The sequence below is a fragment of the Rhipicephalus microplus genome, chromosome 6 (genome assembly GCF_043290135.1).
Source record: "Rhipicephalus microplus isolate Deutch F79 chromosome 6, USDA_Rmic, whole genome shotgun sequence".
Lineage (NCBI taxonomy): Eukaryota > Metazoa > Arthropoda > Arachnida > Ixodida > Ixodidae > Rhipicephalus > Rhipicephalus microplus.
The window spans coordinates 198,175,631-198,199,546 of NC_134705.1; the positions used below are offsets into that span (position 1 = coordinate 198,175,631).

Genomic DNA, 23,916 nt, shown 5'->3' on the forward strand with positions numbered 1-23,916 from the left:
AGTTCGCTTACGACATCATTTATCGAGGGAGGAGGGAATTAGAAAACGTTCTAGAAGACTGTAATGACTGTAGTTCAAGAACGCAGATGAAAACTACTAGCAGCCCACTAGCTGGATGGCTTCGGAAGCTGTAATATGAATTGTATTACTCATTCTTTATAACTTTGTAAAAATTTGCGCTATAAGTGGGCTGTCTTGCCACATTTATGACCCAAAATATATAAATTTATTTTTAATACATGACCGGCTTGACTTGACGGCTGATTAGGCTGGTATGGTAAATACCTCTATTTCGACGTCCGCTCGGTTTTTCATTTCTACACAGCGTATAGCCATGTGGTGGTGGTATGGCATGAGTGTGTTTGTGCGGTCTCTTCACCGGTAATAATATTTTGCCCCCGTGGAATGTTTTAAGGCCTCGCTTTGTTGTAGAAAAGAGTCAGCTGTGTCATTCGCTCGAGTGCTGTCACTGGTGAAAGTCCTGCGCCGGGGCTAACCGTTCTACCTAACGTCGTTCTGCGCTGCAACCGTTCGACCGGTTTGTTTAGAGAAACTGGACCGCCACGTTACCTTGGGGGGCAGTGTAGCCGTTTAGGAACTCGGTGGGTCACATCTTGCTGGTCGGCGGGTCTGACGATGCTGCTGCAACGCCTTCCCCGCGTTCTGGTTGCGTCCGCTGCCGAGGCCAACCGCGCGAACACGTCGCTACTGGGAAGCTGTCGCCGCTGCTTCAGCCATGACGCCGACTGGAAGCGCAAGAAGAGGCAGATACCCGTCAACACGAGCGACGACTACGTGGGCACCGACTCGAAGCCCGGCCCACTCGAGTCGGTGGGCTCGATGTTCAAGGGAATCGGGGTTGACTTCGCGGCCACCCTGCATAACATACCGGCCTACTTCACAGAGAGAGCCGTCTTCGAGCGGAAGCTGCGTCGTGAAAAGATGCGACGTTTGTCGAGTCAAAAGTACGTAACTTGGCACCGAAGGGATAGACGTGCAGATACGTTTGTAGAGGTGCAGCCCTTCTAGTCTGTCTGTGCTTTTGAAGAAAAAAACCGTAGCGCGAGAGGCGACACAAGGACAATATGGTACGCGGGGCTAGCGCTATTACCTGCCTCGCCTTGGGTCGCTTTGCGCTACAATTTTTTCTTCAGAAGTCGCAAACAAACTAGTCCATCTGTACGCCTACTCTTTCTGCAATGAAGCCCTACCGGCTAGATCAACTTTTAGCCAAAGTTTAGTCTTCCCGCTTCTTTAAAGAGGTTTTTAGAGGAGTTTTCTTCAAAGTCCTGGAGATAAGCATGAATAGCGGAATCAAGTGCAATAAATATACAAACCTCGTCCAACCACATTAACGAATGCCACCTCTCATGACGTGGGAATATTTCTAATGGCTTTAGGCACGCATGGTCACTGCCTCTGGGAATAGGTCGGTAAAACTCAGACTCACCAAAATTTTTTTGCAACTAGACTCCCTGAGATTCGCCAAAACAATACTTACCAGACTCGCTTAGACCCATACTCGTGTCTCGATCTGAGTCGGAGCGAAACCGACTGAGCCGACTCATGAATCCATTAGCCTTGAATTAGCCTTTTCAAACACGGTGTCAATGCTCTTCAGCACCAATATCTCACACAATTGGTGCTCTTCTTGGCACCGAATGGCATTGGACCTTCCAATTCGGAGTTATGTTTGCTCGCAAACCTGTAAGGTAATTTTTCTTGGAAGGAATGACAATATGAGATATAGTTATCAAGAACTTTCCTGGAAAAGTTGTCGAAGGGGAATTCAAGGCTGCCCACCTAATTTGCGCCTCTGATCAATAAATATTTAAATTGTGTATGAACGACACTACTTTGGAATACGTGCGAGTAGATGTGAGACCAGGTAAGGCTGATGGTAATGCTGAAGAGTGTGTAGCTAGCACCATGGATCGCTAATAGTGGAACTCACTTAGACTCGCTCAAAAAATCTATCTTTTGATTTGTACTCACTCAGACTCGCCAAAATTTTTCTTGGCCGAACTCGCTCGGACTTGCACTCACAATAATCTTCTTGAACCGGGCTCACTAGGACTAAGACTCGCCAAAATATTCCTTACTCGGACGCACTCAGACTCTCGGCTCAGTCTGAGTGAGTTCACCGACCTTTTCCTCTGGGCTTGTTAGGAGCGAAGCTTCTAGTGTAAGTGATCTCAGTGTATACTTTACTGACTTAGCATATTTAACTTGATGAAACCTGTTAATGTGCAACAAAGTGTGACAAATGTATGGCTTGACCTCTTGAGGTCACATCCCAAAGCACAACTTCATTTGGTGATCTTGAAGTTGGGTATTCAATATTGAACCCACCTTACTTGTGTTCCTTATGAAAAGACGTTCCGATGCTTTAAATACAGGAACCTCGGAGTTGTCGTGCAGCTGATTGCCTATATTTTTTTTTTTTCAAAATCTTTATCATTTTTTCTTACAAGTACACGAATAATTTTAAAGGAAAGATATCCACATAATGCTGCCAGATCATTTGTTCGATGAGAGCAAATATCCAGTTAAGCAGTTGTGGAGATTTCAAAACTAGACTTCACCAAGTATTCAAGCTTGCTCAAACCCCGGCCTTGGTCATCTGGCACATGAAGTGTCACACTGCTATCTTGGGAATACGGGCTGAATCTCCCGCCACATTGACTGAATTTCGATGGGCACACAATGCAAAGACACCTATATACTGAAATCCAGGCACATGTTAAGGAATCCTACGGGGTTTAAGATTGTCGACAGCCCTCCCATCATGGCGTTTCTCACAATAATGTGACGGTCCTGACAGGTCAAACTCGAGCAATTATGACCTCACTCTACCTCAAATTGGTGCATGACATTGAGGTCAAAGTTGTTGAATTCAGTGCCAAGATATCTAGTACAAAGGACCGAGTTCGACATTTGCTGTACTTCTGTCCGTCACCAAGGCCAACAGGTTGTGCTGCATCACGTGTGGCACTTCAGAAAGCTAGCTCACGCGATGCAATGGAATCAAAGAAATATAACGCTTTACAGGAATGTGTCAAAGTGTTGAGCGCATTGTAGATTCAAATCGCAATTTTTTTGGTCCCCTGCGTCCTCGTAGTCACTGCGCATGGGTGGAATGGCAGTGCGTTTCCATTTACAGAAAAATGATAACCCCAATAACAGAAGGGATACAAAATCATACTGTTGAAATAGTGTATTTAGTTTTCATTCTATACGATGGGCAGATGACTTACTCACATGCCTTGATGTCTGGGGATATACCAAGCTTCTACAATCTCTCTTGTTAGATTATGGTGAACATACAAAGCAGCTATTTTATCATTCATTCATTCATTTATTTCTATTGTAGAAATTCTTATACAATGGCAGAGGCCAAGGAAAAAGCGGCTCTGGGCAGCTTGAGGAGCTCTTTGCCCCCTTTCTCTATGGTGGCAGCAGTTGGCAGAGGTGGCAAAAGACGGGGTCACATTATGAATGCCAACAACATTCAGAATGGCATCAACAATGATTAACAATTAGACGAAACAAGCAAAAATGAATAAAAAACTACAAATATAATGTAATGTGCAGAACATAAATATAGGTGTGCGTTAGGAAACAGTATCTTTTGTACAACGCAACTATATACATGCTCAAGCACATTCTTCGCAGAGGCAGTGATGTTTTATAAAAAAAGAAGGAAAAAAAACACTAAGAGAGTGACTGAATAAGTGAAGCTAGTTGAAACCGCGTTATGTTTGATGTGTGAAGAAGAAGATGTGCCTGCAGCGAGCAGCATCGCCAACGCCCGGCTCTCTCGGCTCGTGCTTCGGTCCGTTGCTGTGCCGATCGCTGGACGCTTCTTCACGCTGTCTCGTCGCTGCCTTTAACGGCGAATAAACCTCCTCACATTTGGTGGAAGGTGCTGTTAATCCCCGTTGCTACACCCTGGAGCTTCGAAGCCGCACGCTACCACCTGTCATGACTGCCAACGCCACTACATCGACACCTTCGCTCCAGTTCAACTGCCCTGGCCATCCTACGCTACGGGAGCCGAAGGTCTTCAGCGGTGCGCATGGGACCGACGTCGAAGACTGGCTCGAGCACTACGAACTGGTGAGCGCCAACAATAAGTGGGATGAAGCCGACAAGCTGGGCCACGTGATATTTTATCTCACTGGCGTCGCCGAATTGTGGTTTAATAACCACAAACACAACATCCCCACATGGAGCGTCTTCAAGACGTCGTGTGCTGAAGTGTTCGGTCGGCCGGCTGTCCGCAAGCAGAGGGCAGAACAGCGCTTGCGCGTCCGCTCTCAGCAGACTGGTGAGACCTTTACCAGCTATATTGAAGACGTCGTCGACCTTTGTCGACGTGTGAATGACACCATGCCCGAATCTGACAAGGTCAAAAACATCCTGAAGGGCATCGACGACGGCGCATTTCAAATGCTCTTGGCAAGGAATCCAAGCACAGTTTCTGAAGTCGTCAGCTTGTGTCAGAGCTACGACGAGTTGAAAAAGCAACGCACTCTGACTAGGCAGCCTCAGCCTGGTGTTGAGTCGCTGTCCAGTTTCGACTCCATGCCCGACAATTCACCATTGCTTCAGCAAGTCCGAGCCTTCGTCCGTGAGGAAGTCGCCCGCCAACTTTCCCTAGTGCCCTTTACTCACGAGACCACCACCCGTCTACCTGCCCCGCTTCGCACTGCTATATCGGAAGAGGTTGCACAAGCTGTTCCTCTCGCGCACTACAAGCCACCTCTATCTAGCTGTGGTCACTGCCCGGGTGTCGCACAGCCGGTAGGCGCTCCTGTCACCTATCCGCCAGCCGTTCAGTCTGTGGCCGCGCCCCTAACCTATGCAACGCAGCCTGTGGCTCCTCCTGTCGCCTTTTCGCAAGAGATGCAGCCCGTAGCCGCGCCGCTCACATATGCAGACGCTGTACGTAAACTCCCGCAAGCACCCTACACCACGCGCTCACAGCCCGGACACCCGGCTGCTTATACTGCACTTTGGGCGGCAGCACCAGTCGCCAATCCCTGGAGGACGCCCGATAACCGACCTATTTGCTACGCTTGCTTCACCCCCGGACACGTTGCTCGCTACTGCCGCCGTCGACCTCAGACTTTCGGCAACTATGCCCGGTCGGCGCATCCCGGCAGCCAACCCTTCGTCCAATACGGGCCGGTCTCGCCACCTCGCTATGCGCCTACTGACCACCTTGACTTCCAGCCGCAACGCGCACCCTCTCCTCGTCGGCGATCACCCTCCCCCATGCGTCGCCGGCCCGGACCCTCCGACCAGGAAAACTAAGCAACGCAGTTCAAGAGGCAAGAACTGCGCCGTTTTCGAACTGTCTAAGCCCTCGCTCCTCTCCTGCTAACGTGGTCGCAGTAACTGTTGAAGGTTATTGTACTTTCGCCCTTGTGGACACTGGCGCCGCTGTTTCTGTTATTGCCGCTAATCTCTGCCGTTTATTACGCAAAGTAACGACGCCGCTTTCGGGACTGTCGCTTCACACCGCAAGCGCACAGCAAGTAACGCCTCTCGCAGCCTGCACTGCAAGAGTCTCCATTGAAGGCATTCTTTACATCGTGGAGTTTATTGTTCTTCCTGTCTGTTCGCATGACGTCATCCTCGGGTGGGACTTCCTATCCCGCCATAATGCCGTCATAGACTGCGCACGCGCCGAAGTTGAGTTTTCACCCTTGTGTGATGTCCCATTACTGGACGCTCCTCATCAGCCGCCGAAGTTGCTCATTCATGAAGATACCGATATTCCGCCTGGAAATTTCGCCCTTGTTCCGGTTTCATGCAACGCCTACACTGACGCTACAGTTCTTTTTATGCCTTCCGATATCTTCAAATGTCGTCGAGCTTTGCCGCTGCCTTTCGCAACAATTGACCTTGCCGCCGGAAGAAGCAACATGTTCGTAAGCAATCCGCTTTCCACACCTGTCACATTGCTTGCGGGGGAATGTCTCGGCCGCGTGCAGGATCTCGACCCTTCGTTTTTGTTTGATGTTCCGGACGACTACTGCGACCACCCAAAAGCACTGTCGGCACTCGGGGAGTCGTCCAATGATACGTTTTCCAGCGCCATCGCCGACACTCTCACTCCCACCGAACATGCCGACCTGCTGGATCTTCTGCATGAGTTCAGAAGTTCGTTCGATGTGTCGCAACCTCAACTGGGCCGCACATCACAAGTCAAACATCATGTTGACACCGGACTACACCAGCCACTGCGTCAAAGACCATACCGTGTCTCCGCGAAAGAGCGCCGCGTCATCAACGATCAAGTTGAAGATATGCTTCGTAGAGACGTCATTCGACCATCTCACAGTCCCTGGGCGTCTCCCGTCGTCCTGGTACGTAAGAAAGACGGATCTATCCGATTTTGCGTGGACTATCGTCGTTTGAATAAGATAACCCGCAAGGACGTCTATCCTTTGCCGCGCATTGATGACGCCATTGACACCCTTCACGGAGCGGAATTTTTCTCGTCGCTAGATTTGCGGTCTGGCTACTGGCAGGTCCCAATGGCAGAAGCCGATCGCCAAAAAACGGCATTTATTACACCAGACGGACTATATGAATTTAACGTCATGCCCTTTGGGCTTTGTAACGCGCCTGCCACGTTTGAACGTCTTATGGATAATACGCTACGTGGCCTCAAATGGAATATGTGCCTCTGTTACCTCGACGATGTCGTGGTTTTCTCCCATGACTTTCCTACGCACCTCCTTCGCCTCAGGCACGTTTTGAGTTGTCTGACCAACGCTGGTCTGCAGCTTAACCTGAAAAAATGCCGCTTCGCTGCACGCGAGCTCGTCATTTTAGGCCACATCGTGTCCAAGCACGGCGTATTACCAGACCCAGCAAAACTTCGAGCAGTCGCAGAATTTCCCAAGCCGACGACCATGAAAGAACTTCGCAGTTTTGTAGGCCTATGCTCCTATTTCCGGCGCTTTGTTCGCAATTTTGCATCTATCATGTCACCGTTAACCCAGCTTCTTCGCGGTGACGTGAACCTCACCTCCTGGTCCCCTGCGTGTGACGTTGCCTTCACTACTCTGCGCCGTCTGCTCACTTCCCCACCTATTCTTCGCCACTTCGACCCGACGGCTCCTACCGAAGTGCACACCGACGCCAGCGGCGTCGGGCTAGGCGCGGTCCTCGCTCAACGAAAGCCCGGCTATTCAGAATACGTTGTAGCCTACGCTAGCCGCACTCTGACGAAAGCCGAAACTAATTACAGCGTAACAGAAAAAGAGTGTTTGGCTCTGGTGTGGGCGCTTGGAAAGTTCCGGCCGTACTTATACGGCCGCCCGTTCGATCTAGTAACTGATCACCACGCGCTTTGCTGGCTCTCCACGTTAAAAGACCCTTCTGGCCGCCTTGCGCGATGGGCACTCCGCATCCAGGAGTACGACATTCGCGTCGTATACCGCTGCGGACGCAAACACTCTGACGCTGATGCCCTGTCCCGCTCACCTTTACCACCAGATCGGACGTGCGGAAACACTTGCCTCCAGACCTTGTCATCGCTAAATCTTGACTCAATCGCCACCGAACAACGTCGTGACACGTGGATCGCCTCTCTTATCGAATATTTATCTGGCACGCCCCACCTTCCAGTATCTCGATCCCTCCGACGTCAAGCTTTCCATTTCGCCATCCGCGATCAACTTCTTTATCGACGCAACTACGCTCCCGATGGCCGCCGGTGGTTGCTGGTTATTCCACGCACTTTACGATCGCAAGTATGCGCTTCCCTTCACGACGATCCGCAATGTGGCCACGCCGGAGTGTTCAAAACATATGAACGCCTTCGCCATCGCTATTACTGGCGCGTCATGTACAATTTTGTACGTAAATTCGTGCAGTGCTGTCCTGACTGCCAGCGACGTAAATCAACACTGCCACGTGCAACTGGCGCATTGCAGCCACTTCCATGCCCTGCCAAGCCATTTGATCGCGTCGGCGTTGACCTCTACGGTCCCCTTCCATTGACACCAGATGGTAATCGGTGGATTATAGTGGCGGTTGACCACCTGACACGCTACGCCGAAACAGCCGCTTTGCCGAGCGCTACTGCTCAGGATGTTGCCTCTTTCATTTTGCAACGCTTTATCCTTCGACATGGTGCACCTCGAGAGCTACTTAGTGACAGAGGCCGCGCTTTTCTTTCTGAGGTCGTCGAAACTCTGCTTTCGGAATGCCACGTTATTCATCGGAAAACGACAGCATACCACCCGCAGACTAACGGACTAACGGAACGGTTCAACCGCACGCTAGGTGATATGCTCTCAATGTACGTGGCATCTGATCATAGCAACTGGGACCGTGTTCTCCCATATGTCACGTTCGCATATAACACCGCAATACAAACCACCACGGGATTCTCACCTTTCTTCCTTCTTTACGGACGTGAGCCTTCCCATACAATTGATACCCTACTTCCTTACCGTCCTGATGCTTCCGAGTGTCCACCCATCTCCGATGCTGCTAGACAAGCCGAAGAGTGCCACCAGCTTGCCCGTGCGTTCACCTCGGAAGAGCAACAACGCCAGAAAGAAACCCGTAGCACCTCTCTTCCGGATCCCAGCTATGCCCCAGGGTCTCTTGTGTGGCTTGCCATCCCATACCAAACACCGGGACTCTCCTCGAAACTTGTCCCCCGGTTCGAGGGGCCTTACACCGTTTTGAAGAAAACCTCTCCGGTTAATTTCCTCATTGAACCAGTTTCGCGATCGGACGACATGCGCCGGCGTGCACGTGACATCGTCCATGTTTCCCGACTGAAACCATACCATGAGCCTTTGCCTGAAACTTCTTAAGTCGCCATGATGGCTCCTTTTTCAGCGGGGGCGATTGTGAAGAAGAAGATGTGCCTGCAGCGAGCAGCATCGCCAACGCCCGGCTCTCTCGGCTCGTGCTTCGGTCCGTTGCTGTGCCGATCGCTGGACGCTTCTTCACGCTGTCTCGTCGCTGCCTCGTCGCTGCCTTTAACGGCGAATAAATCTCCTCACAGATGTAATAAAACCAGCCTTTTCAAGTGAATTAAGAAATCTGGGTAATTATTTTTTTAATATTTGCTTGCCATAATTTGTGCAGGAGTGGATTATAGACCATACTTCACTGTGACGGGTGGTATGGGCAGCTGTGTTTTTCTGTAGACAGTCTATTTTGTTACATACGCTATTTTCTGAATTTATATTGTAGTACTATACACAAAGTAGGAAACTGTTGTAGAAGGAAAAGATAGTAAAGAAGTTGTACTGCCTAAAGAGGTCCTCAGTGTGATGTTTGTATGTTACGTTTGCTATTATACATATTATTTTTCTGTAGTACGTGTATTTTTCTAAGGTTTGATTCAGTAGTAGTACCCCATACGAGGTGAGCGTAATTGATGTGTGTTGCAACTAGCGAGTGGTAGATTAATAGTTTTACACCATAGTCCAAACAATTTGAATCTTCATGTGCTCAACGTAAAGCCGTATAAGTGTCAGACTTTCCCTTCAGATTGGCCATGTGTTTTTTAACATTACATTTATGCATCAGCCGGTTTGATCTACATTGCAGTGGCCACACTTGGACAGAATCTTGTAAACTACATTTCTTTTAGAATCCACTGCCCGGTGGTCAGGTTGCGGATTTTCCTCTATGCAGCCGAACAAACCATTGCTCGCCTTTCCATGTTATTGCAGAGTAGTCAATCAGAGCCGCAGGTAGTCCATCGAAGGTGGTGGGAGCTGAACCGAAGCATTTGGCCGTGAAGTGTTGCAGGGTGTGTAATTTCTGCTGTCACCTGCCATGGGAACTCTGGCGCTAGTGTTTATGGGAGGTGCTTTCACGAGGCTTCAGCGTGCATGGGAATGATCGGTAGTACATGGATTTGCCTAATCTTCGTACTTTTGGCACCGGTTGGCTTCGCATGGCCTGAACCTGCTTTGTCACGAAACTAAAATTAGCAAATGTTTAGCACTTGCGCTTCACCACGTTAACCTTTTATGCTCACCAATTCAAATCGGGTCGCAAAGTTCAACACAGTTTTTTTTATTTAAAACAAAATTGAAACACAGCAATAAATGATGCCTTCGAAGCCCGCAAGCATGAAGACTAGGCAAATCCATGTACTACCCATCACTCCCATGGTCACTAAAAGATTGTGGCTCCAGAGTCCCCTCTAGTTAATCTTAGGAAACTCTATGATGGAGAGAACCCTGCCCCATGTTTGTTGAGTAGTTGTTCTTGTACATAATCTTTTACGGCCTATCTAGATTCTTTCCAGAACGCCACGGTATCCTGGGTCCCGATCTGGCTGCTGCATCGTTCCTCATCTTTCGAGGGGCGCTCGTCAAGTTCCACGACAAGGACGAGTGGTACAAGAAGACTGAAGACGATGAGACTGGCCTTCCACTGAGGCAGGAACCAGGATGGGTCGTCGAAGCCATCGACGCTTCCAATGCCGAGCTCTACTATGAGGGTTTGGACAATCTCAGTGAGTGTAAAGACGTTTCAAGGAACAGCATGAAAAACCACGGGACACACGGAAAGGCAACGCAACACAACACTTTGTGCGTTCTCTTTCTGTGTGTGTTGAGGTTCTTTCATGCTGTTCTTTTAATCATATATAACCAACAAACCCAGCTTTCCACACTCTTCTAGTGAAATGTTTTTGTGAAACAGAGAACAGCACATTTAACCTTGTATTTTTGTTGTCAAATTTCCCTTCAGCCACATCAACTATAGGGCACCTAAAACTTCACTACGATAGCTTTTTGTGTGAAGCATTTATAATTCTCAGATTTCAGTGGCGTACACGAAAATCCCCAAGCTTGCAGGAATACAGAAAGGCGGCCCTCGAAGGTTTTCCGGCTAGTCACATCCGTGTTAGTATGCACTATTTTCCAAGCATTGTTGCTCTCTCAATTGTAGGCTTGTTGACAACATTCATTGTATGGCAATCTGATCTCTTACCTAGGTGACTTGTCATTTCGTGTACATAATTTCTCGTGTGGGTGCGAAGGGATGACCGTTGTTCTTGCTGCGCCAAATGAAGGGTTGCGCTGCTAATTACATGAATGGAGGTTCACTTCCTGGCACGATGGGAAAAAACGGTTTGGAGGGAGCGTTGCGCAAAGCAATAAAGATACATGCAAGGTCAGGCTTACACCCACTAAGCTTCGGTTGCCCCCATTTTCCTGGTAAGAAGGAGCATCTGAATATCTCTCCATTTTTTTTTTTCGTTATTTCGTAATGTAGCAGTGAACCCTGTTCATATGCTTCTTACTTGTTTTCCTGGATACGTTTCTGGCATTCAAACCCAGCAAATAATCTACACGTGTGTGTGTATTAGATTGCCATTTTCACCCATCATTCCTACATTATTTCCACCTGGTACACTGTGAACTGTTGCATGGGCTGAGGTTACGTGCAAATGAGCTTGGTCGTGCAATCTGCCATAAGATCTTCCAAGTGATCGAAAAGAGTCTGGTTCCAGCAGGGGCACGAAGGAAACGTCAGACGTCCTTTAAGCCCTGTGACACAATTAAGCGGGCACTTCGGATACCTTCTACTCGAACTGTGGAATGCACCGATATCGCTGTGCAAGTGGCAATGCCAAAAAACAAAACTGTTATTTTATCATTTAAATCAACGGAGAAACTGCGCTGTTTTTGTATTGGAGCGAAACAGATCGGCTATTTTTCGTGATAGGCCGTGATGCTTCAGCACATGAGAGTGACGAAAATAGTCAATGCAGACAACAGCACACTGTGCAGAAAGATATTTTCTCTCCACCATTTTTTTATTGTAACTTTTTATCGCTTACCATTGTGAATGACTAACTTTACGGAATGTTTTCCTCGGGAACAACGGTGTCCATATTAATGGGGTGTTGCTGTTATCTTGGGCATGTTGAATTCACAAAAATGAATTGTCTAAATGTCATAATGTGAAACAGTATCACAAGCATAGATAGTATTAGGACCCATAGTTATAACAGCAGAAGTTAGCAGATGTGTTCGAAAAGCCCTGAAAACCATGAACTGAGTTTTAGAGGGGTTTAATTAAAGTTATGTTGTTGTTACACCATAAAACTACATCGCTGAGTGCAGAGTTCAGTTTTGATATTAAAAATGGAGCTGTTTTTGGCCTTACATGATACTGTGGTGTCATCAGCATACAAAACCAAGGTTCGTAGCGGTCCTTGAAACCCTTGAAAACCCTTGAATTTCGAAAGAATTTTCAAGGTCTTGAAAACACTTAAATTTATTTGAGGTCCTTCAAAGCCCTTGAATTTCATCAATCGAAGTTTCTTAAGCCATAATTTAGTGGATTTTTTTTTTGTGTGCCTGGCTACTATGTGCTCTCAAACCATCCAATCCAACCCGTCTCTGTAGCCATAGTGCAGTGTTGTAGTACAGTGTACTCTTCTAGTACACTGTAGTTGTGGTAGTGCTTGCATGGTTACAACAGCAACGGAGCTAAGCCTGGCTTTTTTGTGGAGACTGTGCAACTGTGTGTGGATATCGGCGGTCTTATCGCTTATAGTAAAAATATGCCGGGCAAGTGCAAATTCCAGCAGTCGTGGTCATGCATTGCTGCTTATAGGGAGTGGATTGCACCAGAACTCGCATCAGGCAAAGTCTTCCCATGTAGGAAGAGCTTTGATGTGTCGTCAATGGGGGAGTCTGCTCTTGAAAGTCACATAAAGAATACGAAATACATTGAGAACACAAAAGTGACCACTGTCCATGGTAGCTGGGGTGCAATCATGGTGCTAACCATACAAATAAAATAAAGTACAAAGTTTTATGCTGTAAATAATGGTGTCATTTTCTGCAGTTTCAAATGTTACTTTAAGTCCTTGAAAAGTATTTGTTAGGTCCTTAAAAACCCTTGAGTTTTGTTTCACTTAGGTGCTATGAACCCTGAAAACACAATGTGCAGAGCAGATGACATCAGGGAGATCATAATATGAATAATAAATAGGGGGGTGCACATTAGACTTGTTTTGAAAGTGGTCTTTTTTTTTTCTTTTTTCTGGGGGGCGTCTCCAGCATGTCTCGACGGCCTTAAGGCTCTACGGCTGGCTGGTAATCCAAACGTGGACGACTGGTTCATGGACAGGCTAAGCCAGTTTAGGGAAACCTTGGAGCACCTGGACGTCTCTGGATGTCCTCAAATCACAGAGCATGGCTTGGCTGCCCTCTACAGGCTGAGGTGAGGTGCCGCCGCCCTGTCACTTTTCGTTGAAGTTGACTTCGTAAAATGGCACTATGAATGAATGTTGAGCTGTAAAATTTGTCATGTCATTAAGTTGTGCTTTAAAGAGTTCTAGTTCAAAATTTTTAACTTATTGTTTCTATTTGTTGTTTTGTGAGCCCTTTAAAACCTGAATCACATACCAATAATCATTAGAGTAGCACAAAAGACCTGCTAATAAAGGACTGTTGAAGACCTAGTTCGTTCATATGAGGGTGATTTCATCAATTCTGTGACCATTGTGATGACGTTTATTGAACCGGAGAAGTCGCAACGATGTCGCAACAAAAAATGGCCGTACGAAAAGTCTGGCAAAGGCGGCCCAGATTCTCGTACAATCAGAGCACGGGGTTTTTCGTTCTGTTTGAAAGGCGCATACGCGTTAGTGCGTATGCTCCACTACAATACCCCCGGGTTGAAGAGTAGCCATCCTGGCGACTCAGAGAGCAGGCACAATGATGGTGTCGTAGTAGGGCTTGAGAGGGTCGACGTGTACGGTCTCGGGTCCTCGACGGCGCAAATCTGGCGATTGTGTTAGGGGCTCGATCATGTAATTCACCGGCGAGGTTGCGTCAATGACACGGTATGGACCATGGTACCGGGCCAGAAGTTTAGAAGACAGGCCAGGAACGTGCGGGGGCACCCAAAGCCACACGAGGGAGCCAGTACGAAACGCAGGCGCTATGTGATGAGCGTCGTCATGTCCAGTTTTTTGTGGACCTTGAGCCTCACTTGTCATAGACCGAGCCAACTGACGGCAGTCTTCAGCGCATCTGGCGACTTCCGAAAGCGGGGAGCACTCCGAAGCATCAGGGCGGTACGGGAGTATGGTGTCGAGTGGGTGGGATGGTTCGCGGCCGTACAACAGAAAGAACGGGGAAAAACCGGTAGTCGCTTGTGTCGCAGTGTTGTAAGCGAAGGTAACAAAAGGTAATACAGCGTCCCTGTTAGTGTGGTCGGAGGAGGTGTACATCCTCAGCATGTCGCCAAGTGTGCGGTTGAACCGTTCCGTGAGACCATTCGTCTGTGGATGGTATGCGGTTGATTTCCGGTGAATGATGTTGCATTCAGCGAGAATAGCTTGGATGACCTCCGACAGGAACACTCGACCCCTATCACTGAGTGATTCCCGTGGAGCCCCGTGGCAGAGAATGAAGCTGCGCAGAATGAAAAGTGCAACTTCGTGGGCGGTCGCTGCTGGTAGAGCTGCAGTCTCAGCGTAGCGTGTCAGATGATCGACGCCGACAATAATCCATCGGTTTCCAGAGCGACTATATGGGAGGGGGCCATATAGATCAATACCCACGCGGTCGAATGGGCGAGCCGGGCATGGGAGCGGCTGTAACATGCCAGTAAGGTGCCGCGGAGGTGTCTTGTTCTGTTGGCAAGTGGTGCAAGACTGAACGTATTTCTGCACAAAGCGATACATTCCTGGCCAGTAATATCGTTGGCGCAGCCTTTCGTAGGTTTTCAGGACACCTGCGTGAGCACTTTTGGGGTCTGCATGGAAATTCATGCAGATGTCAGAGCGCATATGAGTTGGGACAGCAAGGAGCCACTTCCGACCACCAGGCATGTAGTTGCGGCGGTACAGAATGCTGTCTCGCACGGAAAAGTGGGCTGCTTGTCGGCGTAGCGCTCTCGTGGAAGGAACAGCAGACGGATCAGTAGGGTAGTCGAGTAACAATGCAAGGTATGGATCTTTACGCTGCTCCGAAAGCATGTCAGTGGTGTCTATTGCTGACAAGGTGGTAAAAAGGGGTGACAGAGAAGCCACATCTGGTGTTAATGGCGATCGCGAAAGTGCATCGGCATCCGCATGCTTGCGACGGGAACGATATACTACACGGATGTCATATTCTTGCAATCGAAGTGCCCAACGTCCCAGGCGTCCGGACGGGTCTTTCAATGTGGACAGCCAACATAGAGCGTGGTGGTCTGTGACCACGTCGAAAGGACGGCCGTAAAGGTACGGGCGAAACTTCGTCAAGGCCCAGATTATGGCCAAACACTCCTTCTTTGTCACGGAGTAATTCAATTCAGCCTTCTTGAGAGCGCGACTTGCATAGGCGACTATGTATTCGGCTTAGGTGCCTTTCCGTTGTGCGAAAACTGCACCAAGACCGATGCCACTTGCATTGGTGTGAATTTCTGTGGCAGCAGCGGGGTCGTAGTGACGAAGAATAGGTGGTGAGGTCAGCAGGCGGCGCAGCTGGCGAAATGCGTCGTCACATGCAGGTGACCATGCCGATATACCTTTGCTGTTGGAAAGCAGACTCGTGAGAGGTGCGATGATGGACGCGAAGTTGCACACGAAGCGACGAAAGTAAGAGCAGAGACCGACGAAACTTCTCAGGGCTTTCAGTGATGTGGGCAATGGGAAGTCAGCGACAGCTCGAAGCTTAACGGGATCCAGAAGAACACCGTCTCTTGTGATGACATGTCCCAAGATGGTTAGTTTTCGTGCTGCGAAATGGCGCTTCTCGGAGTTAAGTTGTAGGCCTGCAGAAGTTAGACACATCAAAATCTCGTGGAGGCGAACAAGATGTGTCGGGAAATCAGATGAAAAGACTACGATGTCGTCCAGGTAACACAAGCAAGTTTTCCACTTATGGGCACGCAAGATGGTATCGATCATGCACTCAAATGTGACAGGTGCGTTGCAAAGCCCAAATAGCATGACTTTGAACTCATATAGGCCATGTGGCGTTACAAAAGCTGTTTTAGGGCGATCACATTCAGCCATTGGCACCTGCCAATACCCAGAACGCAGATCCAAGGATGTAAAGTACTCGGCGCCTTGTAAACAGTCAAGAGCATCTTCTATTCGTGGTAGCGGGTAGACATCTTTTTTCGTAATCTTGTTTAAGCGGCGATAGTTCACGCAAAATCGAACGGTGCCACCTTTTTTCTTTACCGGAACTACAGGTGATGACCAAGCGCTTTGAGAAGGCTGTATGACTCCACGTTTAAGCATGTCATCTACTTGCTCCGTAATGACGCGGTGCTCTTCGACGGAAACGCGGTAAGGACGCTGTCGCAGAGGCGAATGTGAGCCGGTGTCAATAGTATGAGCGACAGTCGTCGTGCGGCCCAGAGCAGGTTCTTGAAGGTCGAAAGAAGAGTGAAACTTGTTAAGGAGAGCAACAAGTTGGCGGCGATGCGAGAGGGGAAGGTCTGCGTCAATAGCATTGTCGAAGGCTGACAAACTTGATGGCTCAGGCGCATGAGTGATTGCGGCAATGTGACATGGCGTTTCGTCGGGAAGAATAATATCATCGATATGGTCGACAGGTTGCACATATCCCAACGTTTCACCACGAAGTAAGCCAATGGGGTAGTTGCAGTGGTTGGTAACCAGCATTACGGTTAAACCAGACGCAATTGTAAGAACGGCAAATGGGAGAACGATGCCCTTGCGTTCAGTAAAAAACGAAGATGGCGTAAACACCACCGTGCCGTCAGGTTGCGCCACACATGAAAGGCTTACAGGGACCGAAGCTTCCGGAGGCAAGGTGATGTCGTCGTCAGCGATGAGTTTGCAGAGCCGAGGAGACCGGTCGGGTGGTGGAAATTCACATGTTGGCACAAGGGACACTTCGGCACGGGAACAACCGATGATAGCTTCATGACGTGATAAGAAATCCCAATCGAAGATAAGGTCATGAGAGCAAGATGGCAGAACAAAAAACTGTAAGACGTACAAAACGACGACGCGCGCCGTACACACAGCCGAGGGATGAATGCGTTGTGCGCTAGCCGTGGACAGCACCATGCCACAGAGAGATGTGGTCACTTTCTTCAGTTTCCAACAAAATTTGGCGTTTATCACAGAAACGGCGGCTCCGGTATCAATTAACGCTAATGTGGCGACTCCCTCAACATCGACATCAACAACATTTTGCGGCGAAAACGGAGGCCTTGGAAATTGCGCACAAGTTGCAGTTCTTGCCTCCGGAACTGCACTGATTAGTTTCCCTCCTCAGAAGGTGGTCGACGACGCATAGGCGATGGCGATCGGCGACGAGGGGATGGGAAACGAGCAGTCGATGGGCGGCGATCCGAGTCTGAGTGCCTCTGTTCATATGCAGACGCGGTGGCCTGCTGCGGCGTGTAGGTAGGAGTTTTGAAGTATGCGTTTGCAGGCGTGGGGCGACGGCGGCAGAAGCGTGCAATGTGGCCAGCGATGCCACAGGCGAAGCAGATAGGACGATTGTTTTGGGTGCGCCACTCATTAGATCGACGGAAAAAGCGAGGTGGGGGCCTGTAAACTGGAGGCGAGGCCGGAGGAGGTGGAGCCGATAAGGCGACTGGATGTGGTGGGGGCCGCGCGACCATAGCTGCGTAGCTGAGAGGTGAAGGTGGTGCAGGTGGTGCGTAGCCGACAGCTGAGAGATTGGGTGCTACTGAAGTGCATGGGTAAGGGGCCTGCACTGTAGGAAGGACATCGCAAATTTCAGTGCGTATGGCCTGCTGCAGTGTCGAAAGCAGGCTTGCGGTGGGCGCATCACTATGCGGCAGTAGGGAGAGCTGTCGAGCGACTTCCTCCCTGATGAAGTCTTTGATCTGGTTGTACAGACTTTCTTGGCGAATGTTGGCATTTGTGAGTGCGACGGCCGAGATCGAATCCGGCGGTGGAACACTCTGTCGGGTGATGGAACGCTGACGGCGCAATTCATCAAAGCTCTGGCAGAGGCTCACGAGGATTGCCACCGTGGTAGGGCTTTTCACTAGCAACTTTTGGAATGCGCCATCCTCGATGCCCTTGAGAATCTGCCGAATTTTCTCTTCTTCAGGCATAGATGGATTCACACGCCTGCAGAGGTCGAGCACGTCCTCTATGTAACTAGTAAACGTCTCGCCAGGCTGCTGGGCTCGGTGGCGCAGGCGCTGGTCAGCGCGAAGCTTGCGGACCTCTGGTCGGCCGAATGCTTCAGTCACAAGTGTCTTAAAGGAGGACCATTTGGCGATGGCGGTTTCGCGGTTGGTAAACCAAAGCTTAGCTACGTCTGCCAAGTAAAAGATAACGTAGGCGAGCTTAGAGTCGTCCCACATGTTGCTGGCGCTTACGCGTTCGTACAAGGAGAGCCAGTCTACAACGTCTTGCTCACCACTGCCGCTGAAGATTGGTGGGTCCCGTTGGCGAGTAGCGCCGGGGCAGGTAGACGGGACAGCCGGTGGTGCTGGCTGGGTTGGGATGGGCTGGTTGGTGACTGCGTCAGTTATGTTTCGTGGTGGTCTCTCGGGCAACTTGCGAGAGCAAAGCTCCAGGTTAGCTTGGGGATCTCAGCAGCCTCCACCAAATGTGATGACGTTTATTGAACCGGAGAAGTGCAACAATGTCGCAACGAAAAATGGCCGTACGACAGGTCTGGCAAAGGCGGGCCAGGTTCTCGTACAATCAGAGCACGGGGTTTTTCGTTCTCTTTGGAAGGCGCATACGCGTTAGTGCGTATGCTCCACTACACCATATTCACTGCGGTCTCCCTTCGAAGCATTTTTCACACCTCTGAACGAACATTTGTATGCCCTTCAAGAAATACTCTCAACTTTTGTCTTCAATGTGAACGTGGACTGCATTTTTTGCTTCATCTTCAGCAATTTTTTTTTCGTCTCAACAGATTCTTTTCGGCTTTGATGAGAGGTAGCAGTCGCTGGGCGCTACGTCTGGGATATGGGATGGGTGATTGGTTTTCTGAAATCTACAGCACTTCATCACAGCCTTCACAATTCTCATAGTGTGTACTGTAGTGTTGTTGCAAAGCAAGCAGATGCTGTGATGGAAAAGCTGTTGACTCTTCTTGTTTATGCTTCGTGCAGATCATGAAACACGTACACATAGTTGCAACTCGGATACAGGCCTATTAGTGCTTCGTGCCCAAGGCAGCTGTTTTGCAATCGCAGTGAGTTTTAAATGGTGGATGAAAAAACTTGAAAATTGTCCGGCATATTAATGGCCCCCGGGCTCAGGTCTCCCTTGTCTAGACATCAAGACCTTGCATCTCGGCCACTTCACGGGCCTGCTGGACTGCCCAGAGCTTGCGACAGACCAGACACTCATAAGGTTACCCCTGTGTATATACAAAAGAAAGGCAATGGTTTGGGGTGCTTGTTTCTTTGTTTGACTCAACTAATGAAACCAAGACAGCCTGGGAGGTCGTAGAGGACATTATTTGCTCCTTTTTAGGTGTAGTGTTTTTACCTGAATTCAAAAGTCTGCCTCGGTGGATCAGTGGCACGGCTGCTGACCCGAAGGTCGCTGGTGCGATCCCAGCTGTGGCGGTCTCATTTTCGATGGAAGCCAAATGGTAGAGGTCCGTGTGTTGTGCGATGTCGGTGCACGTTGAAGAACACCAGATGATCAAAATTTTGAGAGACCTCTACTACACTGTCTCTCATAATTGTATCGTGGTTTTGGGATGTTAAACCATTCATATTAATATTACCTTAATTGAAAGGAAATAAACTAAATGAAAAATCACCCATTGGTGGGACCTAAACCGAGAGCTTTTGAATTACGCGTTCGACGCTCTACTAGTACACAAAGAGGAGGGTAGACATGAATCTACCCTTTGTCCCTTCTTCTTTCGTACCCTCTCTCTTGTTCTTGCCCTTATGTTGCTCCAATGCATGCGACCAGTTTCAGTAACCAGGATGTATCATGACATTATATGCCTTTCTTTGTTCCTGCCAGTGCTACAGTGCTCTTTGCTGCAATGTAAGCAAGCTGCCACATGTAATGATGTCGTGAAAGTGTTATGTGATGCTGTGTCAAGTATTTTTTGATAGGCTTCGGTATCGGCTTCTCAACTTCGATGCACTTGCTGCCATCTTCTTACTGGCGATAAACTTGCAAGTTTCTAGTGATTCGAAATTATTTCTCACATTCTGTTTGAAAAGTGTCGGTCAATTTTTAAAATCTCCGTTCTGGTAGATTCTTGCTACTCTTTGAAGAGAACCAAAGGCACACGGAAATCGTGTAACGACTGAGTGTTCAAACACTTCCAGCCAATTACAAAGGGCTCTGCCACAGTTCATCTTCAGCAGCCACCACATCAACTAAGCGCACATAATGCCTTGCAACTGTCCAGCGGGTACATCGCTTCTTCGTGGAATGATTGTTAATGGTGTAGGGAGTGCTTCTCAACTTCAGAGAAATTATGATTTATGGCGTAGTAGGTACATTACAAATGCTAGTCTTCCAGCTTTCGCTGTGACTGTGCTGCGCGTTCCATCCAGGCCTGGTGGTTTTTCAGTGTAACGATAGGTATGCGCGATTGCTCGAGATAACCACATCCTGTCGCAACAAATATGGTCTCTAAAGATACTGTTGGCTCTGATCTACATGTTTGAGTCCAAGTCATGCCGATATGACCAAACTGAAAATGGTGCACATGAAAGTGTGTACATTACTTAGCCCTAAATTGTCCCATTTCAATCTGTGAGTAATGTATCTTCTTTTGTCCATGTTTTTTTCATGTGGCTTTAGTCCTCCTTGAAATGGATTACCAACATGCCCAAACTGCCACATCAATGATTCTTCCTGCATTAAAATTATCAAGACTACTTGTCCAAGCAGTTTTCCATATTGATGTTTCAAAAGAATTCGTTAGAAGAGACCGAAAAATTATCCTGCTTATGCCAGCATTACAGACCTCGTTTTAAAGTTTGCTTTGTCATCTTGTTTCAGTGAAATGCATGCCGATGTTAGCCATTGGTAGTGGCTTTTTCTGTGTCGCCTAATGTTAATCAACACTGCGCGTAAACTTGGAGGTTCTCTTGCGACATTCTTCCCTTCCTTGCAGGAAGTTGAAGACCATAACGCTAGCCCACCTGTCTCACATTAAGCACATCAAGCTTGTTGGCTTGATGTTGGAGGAAGCCATACCGGGCTGCAGAGTGCTTGGCATCAGCTACTTCGACTATGATGCACCGTCTGAGCAGAATCGGGAGACCTCATCTAGCGAAGCCCACGCAAGGCCGCTTAGACAGTAGAAGGAGCAGTTTTCGCCACCAGAGAAAATAGAAGGTGTTTTGGAGAACTCGCAGAGAAAAAGTGCCGAGAGAAGCACATAGATAAACTGCAGCATTGTAAATATTAGGCAACTTCTGAATTTCAATGTGGAAGTAAATTTCCCATTTACCGAAGTTCTTCTCGTTGTTCGTGTTTTACGAGTTCAATTGTGTCTTTATGAGTTGAGGTTCAGAAAGCACTCGTAAGCAATAAGTTTTGCCTGTCTGCTTGGGCTTACCCAGAAATCAATCTATTCTGCTAAATACCGTAGTGAGATTAAAGCTTAGATAGGTAAAGGACTGTCCACATGATGGAAAATTGTACAAGAGTGAAAGTACACAGTATACGCTGGCCGATAACAAACTTCTAATTCCAACACATATTTACATGTATTGTGTACATTAGAAGGACCCACAGGACTTGGCATTTCACATCCAGCTCCACTTGTTCTCATGATGACAAATTATTGCAGCTTGAAGCTTTAAAAAAAGCTTGTTATAAATTACGATAGATTAAAGCTTATCTTAATAATAATCAAAGACAATTGTTTGTGTTGAAAACTTCTATGACATAATGCTTTGCTGCCATCTGTTATGCAACCCTTAATGATGCGGTCAAGTTAGTTCCGAAGAAATGGAGCTGAGTGTTAAGAGGAGATGTGGCAATGAAAATGTTTATTGTGGGCATATATGCCCATAATGTGACTGAGGGATAGCCGCTGTGGTAGCTCAGTTGATAGAGCATTGGACGTGTTGATCGAAGGTCACAGGCTCGGTCTCTGCCCACGGCAAGTTATCTTTTTGTCGACATCTCTTCCTTCACATTTACACTACGATTACTTCTAATAACATCCCCTATACTTTCTGGCGGAACATGGGAGAGGCCTTTGTCCTGCAGTGAATGTAGTCAGGCTGATGATGATACTTTCTTTGGCATGATTGTCTGTTGGGTCTCATTAATATTGTGTCTAACAAAGAAATAAAGCTTTTAAAATGTACACTTCTTACCTATAGAAACAGTGCCTTCTGTAAACAGTCTCGACGTTTTCTTTGAGGAACACATGTCTTGGAATTAGCACACTGAACTAATCGCTGGTAACTTTTTGGGTGTGCGGTAGACTCCACAAATGCAAATACTATTTTCCAAAACATATTAAGCTTGTTATTTATAACAGCTTACTAGCTAACAGCTTAAGTACTGCTTGAACTGGTATAGCGCATTACGGGGAAGAAGAAACGGCCGAGCAGACCGACACAAAAGGACAGAGCGCTATGTCCTCTTGTGTCGGTCTACTCGGCCGTTTCTTCTTCTCCGTAATGCGCTGTACCAGTTCATGTACAACAAACCAACTCGCCCAATCTTCAACACTCGTGGACTTCATTAAGTACTGCTGCTTAGCTTGGGGTGCGACGGTGCTGACAAACATTAAGAATCTTCACGTAATCCAGAAGTAACCAATTCGTGCCATCATGAGCACGCCATACAACAGTCACACTGAGCCATTCTTTATTGAGCTGAACGTAACTCCGCTTCCACCACTACAGTTGTGAGCGAAAAGTTATCTAGTGCGCGACCAAAAAGTTGAGAAAGATGCAAATAAAATCACAAAACTTTCTGGGTCCGAGTGAGGATCGAACCCAGGCTGTTACTGCAGTACTACACGTATTGTGAAGTTTGTACACGGGACGCCTGTGTTTGTAAAGCTTGAAAGATATTTTCACTGCATTTTCAAGCAGATGCGTGGCTGTGTGGTATAACAGCTGCTTTATCGATTACATTGTAGTAGTCCACAATTTAAACTTCTCATGCAACATCATCAAAACAAAGTGTGCACTGAGTGGTCAAAGTACGCACTAGGGAGAGGATATGGCTATCACGTTCAACTCTTAAAGGGGCCCTGCAACACTTTTTGAGCATAGTCAAAAAACGCTGGCGATCAGTAGTTTAGGCTTCTGAGAACAAGCGAGCCAAATATTATAGCGCGGCATGCGGCCTGCAATTCACAGTGAAATTATCAGTCAGAAAAAAAATTGCTTTCTCTTCTTTCGACAAATGACGGAGCTCAAAAATCACTCGTAGAAGGCCGTCCATCATAATGGCTGGTTTGAACATGGCGTGCTCAGTCGTTACAGGGATCGCCGCAGGAGGCCGCGACTTATCCACACGTGCGCCCGCAATCGCGCTGGAAAAGGCACGTATCCAAATAAAAAAAAATGTTCAAAGTCACGAGGCTGGCGTGGGGTTTTCATCTAGGCGAGAGAATCCAATTACAGCGTGTAAGAAATCTTTTTAGCTCCACTCGTACTGGGCTAATTCTTAAAATGTTTGTGGCGTTGAATTTGTGAGACAATAAGCTTTTCTAGTGAGTCCACTTCTTAGTTAGAGTACTTGAAAAGTGGTTCAGGGCTGCTTTAAATGCGAAGCTTATGGGTCCCCCACCCCAATTCTTTTTCGGAAGGAGTGGGGGTTCATCTACACTTTATGTATGTTCATGCATGTGTGTTTGTATGTGTGTGCGTACGTAAGCAAAATTTAAATATTTGAGGGGGGGCGGGAAAGGGGGTGTCTTCCAACCTTTGAATGCTTCTTGCACTTAATGCAGTTTTGCACTGAATTCAGGG

The 23,916-nt window shown here is 48.0% G+C and overlaps 1 protein-coding gene across 2 annotated transcripts in view; it reads left to right on the top strand.

Moving 5' to 3' along the window:
- LOC119166859 (distal membrane arm assembly component 2) overlaps positions 1-23,916 on the top strand; it is a 27,266-nt gene continuing 3,350 nt past the window's right edge. Inside the window, exons 1-4 of one of the 2 annotated variants that reach the window (XM_037418236.2) lie at positions 14-965; positions 10,293-10,513; positions 13,077-13,239; positions 21,087-21,429. In XM_037418236.2, coding sequence (XP_037274133.2) covers positions 637-965; positions 10,293-10,513; positions 13,077-13,239; positions 21,087-21,276 — 903 coding nt within the window. In that variant the 5' untranslated portion in view covers positions 14-636 and the 3' untranslated portion in view covers positions 21,277-21,429. Of the gene's footprint in view, positions 966-10,292; positions 10,514-13,076; positions 13,240-21,086; positions 21,430-23,916 lie in introns of those variants that run through there. The other variant, XM_037418237.2, reaches the window with a different exon arrangement.